This window comes from Pseudonaja textilis, chromosome Z (assembly GCF_049901715.1).
Source record: "Pseudonaja textilis isolate UNSWEBS1 chromosome Z, rPseTex1.2, whole genome shotgun sequence".
Lineage (NCBI taxonomy): Eukaryota > Metazoa > Chordata > Lepidosauria > Squamata > Elapidae > Pseudonaja > Pseudonaja textilis.
In genome coordinates, this window is record NC_142008.1 from 104,991,810 (window position 1) to 104,998,317 (window position 6,508).

General features: G+C 37.5%; 1 protein-coding gene across 1 annotated transcript; it reads right to left on the bottom strand.

Moving 5' to 3' along the window:
- Positions 1–354: 354 nt before the first annotated feature.
- On the bottom strand, positions 355–1,362 carry LOC113452031 (olfactory receptor 6B1-like). The gene has a single exon (XM_026723437.2). The coding sequence runs from the start codon at positions 1,258–1,260 to the stop codon at positions 355–357; it is 906 nt and encodes a 301-aa protein (XP_026579222.2). The 5' UTR covers positions 1,261–1,362.
- Positions 1,363–6,508: the final 5,146 nt, after the last annotated feature.

The window sequence follows — 6,508 nt, forward strand, 5'->3', positions numbered from 1 at the left end:
ATCTTTTAAAAATCGCCAATAATGACAATTTGGTACAATAGTTTTGAATGTAGATTTAGGAGTGTGATATGCAAAAGTTAAATTGCTGAGTTCAGATTTTTTTTAATTCTATACCAATTGACTAATTGGTTCATTTCTGTAGTAGGAATATGCATACAGATTGGACACCACATTAATAGCTTGCCTATTCCTGCATGAGAATTTCTGAGTAACAGTGCTTACTCATATTTACTCTCTATGTTTTGTTTTATTTCAGAAAACAAATGTTCAATAGTACTATTAATATTACTATCGTTGTTATTTATATGGAGTTTAATAAGCAAATATTTAATTTTAATAAGTATCAAGAAAGATTCATTTCTTTCTTGAGACATTTTCCAATTGCCTAGTAATGTTTATTTGCAGAAATTTATTGATATGACTACTTAACTGATTTCTAACCCATCCTATGACCATAGACCTCCGAAGAGAATCCTTTACCTCTTTATTTCTTAGGCTGTATATGAGAGGGTTGATCAAAGGTGTTATGATTGTATAAAAGGCAGAGACGAGTTTGTTCCATTCACTCAAGGAATTTGAATCTGGTAAGGTATATGCAACAGTGATAGATCCATAATAAATAGTTACCACAATGAGATGAGAAGAACAGGTAGAAAAGGCCTTTTGTTTTCCAATAGTAGATGGGATTTTAAGAATAGTAGATATTATAAATGTGTATGATAATAATGTTAGTGTAAAGGGGGGAAGGGTGAACAGAGATACAAAAGCTAAAATTAGGATTCTTAAAAGAAGAGTATTGCTGCAAGACAACTGCATAATTGGGTAAGTGTTACAAAAGAAATGGTCAATTTCATTTGGACCACAGAAAACTAACCGTGACATTAATATAATTGTTATAGTACTGGCAATGAATCTAGTTACCCAAGATCCAGCTGCCAGGTGGAGACACAACTTGCCATTCATTACAGACACATAATGAAGGGGTTTACATATAGCCACATATTGATCATAGGACATTGCTGAAAGGAGATAACATTCCACAGCTGCTAGGTTTGCAAGGAAATAATGTTGTATAAAGCAGCCATTGATTGATATTGATCTGTCTCCATTGAAGTAACTAGCCAGCATTCTGGGTAAAATAGCAGAACTATAGAAAGACTCTAAGCAAGATAAATTCCCAAGGAAGAAATACATAGGAGTATGAAGATGTCGATCAGTTGTCACCAGTAGAACAATAAGGACATTTCCAGCAATGGTCATGATGTAGATTGTAAGGAATACCAGTAGCAAAATAATCTTTATGTTCTGAAGATGCTTAAATCCTAGCAGAATGAATTCTTTGATAATAGTTTGATTTTGTTGTACTAGAGTTCCAGCCACTTGCATCTGTGAAAAACAACAGAATAGCAATATTTAGTTATTTAAAACATTACAGAATATCTCTCTTATTTCCATTGCTCATTAATAGAAAACATACTTGAACAGTAGGCTGAGAAAATCACATTTCTATTTAATAAGCTTATTTAAATGTTACCATATGTCTTTTCCTTTCTTACAGGAATTATTGAACAGCCAGTTGCTGCTAATGAATTCATGGATGCAACTAAGTTTTCTGAAAAATGACCAAAACATTTATTACACTTTAAACAGAAAATACTGGATATAAGCAACTAGATAATAAGCTATGTATAAAGTAACTATCAACTCTTTATTTTATATTAATATTGAGTTATAGTGTATGTTACAAAGAATACTTCTATTTTATATATAGTTTTCAACAACAGAAGAGTTTCCTTGGGAATTCAGTATGTCCATAGAAAGACAAATTACAAAATCCAATGGGAATTTACTATTCATGGGAGAGATTATTATTCCATAAGGAATACAGCAAAAATATCTTTTCCTTTCCTTAAATTTTTAAAATGAGAACATTATATTAGTGATTAATCTAGTGGACACTTGGTATATAAAGAATATTCTACATTTTTCCTTCTTTTTGAATCAGAACATAAACCATTTCTAAGCCATGGAGAATTATGACTCACTGATAATGTAAATACAAAGATGAGGCATTTGAAATTATAAAATGGTCATAATTTAAAACACCCATAAAGTCATAGATGAGAATTCCCAAACAATGTAGAAAATGATATGTAAGAATATATTTAAAAAACACTCAGACAATCAAATATTAATTTTGGTCATAGATCAGTAGAAGTAAAAAAAAACACTCCACTTTAACAATACCACTGGAACATAAAAGAGTGAAAGAAAAATAAAAGTTAGAGTTCCTAAAATAATATGTGATGACCCAGGGCATGGCAAAAAGGCAACACAGTCAAATAAGCAAGAGGAGTCCCTTTAATACCTCCAACTTTGCCCCCAACGTCCAGGTTATCATCAGCTGGAGAAATAACTCTCCCAAGAAGAGTCTTTAAGTGGAGGAAATTCAGTCCGAAAACAAAGTACATACAAACCATAAATAAAAATCCATAGAAACCACGCTGCAGCAATTAATTTGACAGGGCAGGATAAGGAATTGCAGACTTGAAAGGCCAACAAACACACAGTTGGGAAGATGCCAGGAACCCAGATAATCCTCGACAATAACAAATAACTCACAATTTGCTTCCAACAACTTTGCTGTGCATAGCTTCCCTTTTTAAACACTGTTCCCAGCTCCAGCTAATGAAGGGAATCAGGGCCCTTTCCTCCCCCATAAGCCATGCAACTCATGTTGGTCCCTTGTCCATTCCTCCCTTCGTGCCCTAGGATAAAGAGGGAGTGCTCTGAGTCTTTCTCTGAATTCGGTCTGCCTTGATCTACCTCTCCCCTGTTCTGCCCAGCCAGACTTTACCCTTCCCCAGTTTCTTCCACAGCCAACGGAGCCACAACCCATTCCCTGTCAGCTGCTTGGCCTCCCCCTCAGAATCAGATTCCAACAGGGGCATGACATAATACTATAAAATTAAAATATATCTATAAAAATAGAATAAAAATAAATTCTCAGTAATTTACTCTATTATCTCTTTATCTATTTGAAATTTTAATTACTGCTAGTCAAAATCTAGCAACATTATATGTAATAAACATTTCCTTATCTAACAGAAGGAAATCAAGACCAAAAATGGGGTCCTCTGTCAAGATGGCTGCTGAATGGTGCAATATTTTTTTTTGCTGATATTCTGCTAATTTTTCTGTCAAAGTTCATTCTTTTGCAGCATTGCTCCATACATTTGAATGGGAGTGTTTAGGAATGACTCAGGATGACTTTTGGATGGCTGCAGAACCACCCAGTAAGATGAATCTTGAAGATTGCAGTTCCCTGTGGGAAGCAGTCAGAAAGTCATCGGTTTTCTACAGGGGTGGGACTCAAATTTCTTAACAACCTCTTCTGTGGGTGTGGCCTAATTTGTGGGTGTGGCTTGGTGGACATGTGACTGGGTGGGCATGGCTTGCCTACTGGGCATGGCTTGGTGGTCACATGGCTAGCTGGTGTGGGTGTGTATATTGTAAATATTTATATAAATATTGAATTTTTTAAATAAAAAAGAGCAACTTTTACCCAAAATCAGGCAAAGCAGGGAGGTAGATTGAGTTGCTCACAGAATCATAAATTCACTCACAGACCTAACTTTCTGCAATCTGCTGCCTGAGTCTGTCACATAAAATTTGCTTGCAAGCAAACTCATAAAATTTGCTATCAAGGAAACACAAAATTAATTCACAACACACTACGTACGTAAATATTAATGTTTTTTTATTAAAAAAGCAACATTTATCCCAAAGCAGGCAAAGCAGGCAGGCAGATTGAGTTGCTCACAGAATCACAGATTCACTCACAGATCTATCTTTCTGCAATATGCTATTGTTCTGACCAAGGCTTCCGAGACCATAATTACGTACACGCTTATTTTAAAAACAAGTCTTGTTTTATTGCAATGCTGGGAATTATTTTAATTCCCAGCCAGTAATGAATCTCAAACAGTCCCTTGAGATAAGCATCCACCTTTCTTTCCTGTGAAGTGCTGCCAATAAAGGAAGTGTCAAATAAACTAGAACAAAAACCAACTAAAGTACAAAGAGCTTCAAGAATGAGTCTGAACCGAATGAATGATTTTGCTTCCTGCAAAGGTTTCATCATCTTTGCCTGTCCTTTATACCTTATGGGAGGGGCAATCACTACCCAGCCTTACTATTGAGTCACCACTTTTGTTTCAGCTGCTTTTGCCTTCTAGCAGTTCTGCAAACACATGCACTGGGAACAGGCTCCCCTGGGTCCTCTGCCTCACTGCTTCCAGACCCCGAAGGCTCCAGAGTCGGCAACCCAATCTCAGATGATCCTGTCCCCATCTCTGCATCAGACACAGGACCCTTGTCTGAGTCCTCTCCCTGACTGATCCCGTTTATTCCCCACTGTCCAGTTCTGCTGCTGTCTGCACAGGCTGCTAGCGAACCACAACAGCTACCTGAGTCTGCACTGAAAAATAGAAGCTTCAGTCCTAAGGAAGGTTCAGTTCCACTCTCAGGCCACATCTCTCCCCTCAAACCCCCTGAATACCACCCCTGACTGGGCCTCAGGTAAGCCTCTTGGGTGAAGGTAAAGCAGTACATCAAGGATTTAGATTAGCTAGAAAGCAAGATATCCAACAATTTCCTGCTTTCTAGTTAATTTAAATCACCCAGCGCAGCTGATAGTCGGAACAGCTGATCATCAGGGGGAGGAAAAATGTCAACTTATCAAAAATTAGGCAAAGGCACAGCACAGGCAAGTTGGATGGCATGCATGCCAGATAAGGGCAGGGTGGGAAGTGGCAGGAGGGGAGGGGAGGGGACCTGGCTGCAGTGGCATGATTTGCCAGTTCTCTGAATGGCACAGAATCATAACAACCAGTTCTATAGAACTGGTCTGATCAGGTAGAATCCCACATCTGGTTTTCTATCTATCTTTTCCTCGCAATTCTCTTAACTCTTAAGGAAGCCTGGGTTTTAATTACACTGTAATTAAAAATTCTGATATGTTTTGTTTTTTATCTCTAAATGTTTACTGGTGGGTTGAATGCTGATTTATTTTAACCTGCTTCTGGATTTCATCTGTTCTTTTTTTCTTTTATCTATCTGGCTCTATATAAGGAACTGACAGCAAGTTTCTGGTTAGTAAAAGTGCTACGAGTTTATTTACAGAACTAACAAACAAGGTAAGATAATCAATCACTCAATCAATTAAAAAGATCTTGTCAGGTTTTTAAAATTGAAAAAAAAATGTTAATATTTGTTGGATGAAACTGTAGAAAGGAGTGCAGATTAAAATCAATGTGAATTCAAACAAATTTTATAACCTAATAAATGCTTTTGAGTTTTTGTAATATAATTATAATTGATAATACTGCATATAGGAATAACTTAACAATTCAGATGTTATAATTATAAATTAATCTACTGTGGTTGCTACGAGCCTGTAACCCAGACTGTATATTGGACACAACTGAGCGGGTTCAGAGGTATTTCTCAAGAAAAGTACTCCACTACTCCACCCACAATAGAATTCCCTATGCCTCCAGGCTCGAAATTTTGGGCGAGGACAATCTAGAACTGAACCACCTGTGGACTGATCTAAGCATAGTACACAAAAATGTCTGTTACAATGTCTTACCTGTCAATGACTTCTTCAGCCTCAATCACAACAATACATTGACAAACAACCGATACAAACTCAAGGTATGCTACTCTAAACTTGATTGCAAAAAATACAACTTCAGCAACAGAGTGGTCAATGCCTGAAATGCCTGGCAGACAAGACACACATAAAGACTGAACTATGCACCCTGACTAAAGTATTGACAGCCAATGGCTTCCACAAAAGCAAAATCACCGGCTTGATCCACAAAAACACACTGAGACATAATGGAGACCTAGAAGATGACCAGACCTATGGAACAGCTGTCCTGCCCTACATAAGAGGTACTACAGACAAAATCAGTAAGATACTACACAGGCATCACATCAAGACTGCCTTCAAAACAGACAGAAAAATAGTAGCCATCCTTAGAAACCCCTGGAAAACCAAGGCATATATGAAGTCCCTTGTGCATCATGCCCAGCCACATACATTGGACAGACCAATAGAAGAATAAGTACCCACCTGGATGAACACAAAAATACAGTAAAAAAGCTGGAACACACCTCCTCACTAGTCCAACACATGAAAGCCACAGGTCATAGCATCAACTTCAATGGCAGCAAAACCCTAGCCACTATAGAAAACCCCAGCTACAGAATTATCAGAGAAGCCATAGAGATTGAAAAAAGACCTGAAAGCATGAATAGAAGAGATAATTCCACCAGACTGTCAATTATTTGGAAGCCTGCACTCTCAGACAAAAAATTCTCCACACCACTAGCCAGGCAAACACCTGGGCACAAACAGATCCTCATGATACCTCCAGCTTAAACACACCCCAACCAGGCACCCAGATGAAACCTAGCTTCCTAAATAATGATAGCTGTC

Bases quoted from the DNA above. Each gene is read 5' to 3' on its own strand.
- LOC113452031 (XM_026723437.2), bottom strand. From the start codon at position 1,260: ATGACCATTGCTGGAAATGTCCTTATTGTTCTACTGGTGACAACTGAT.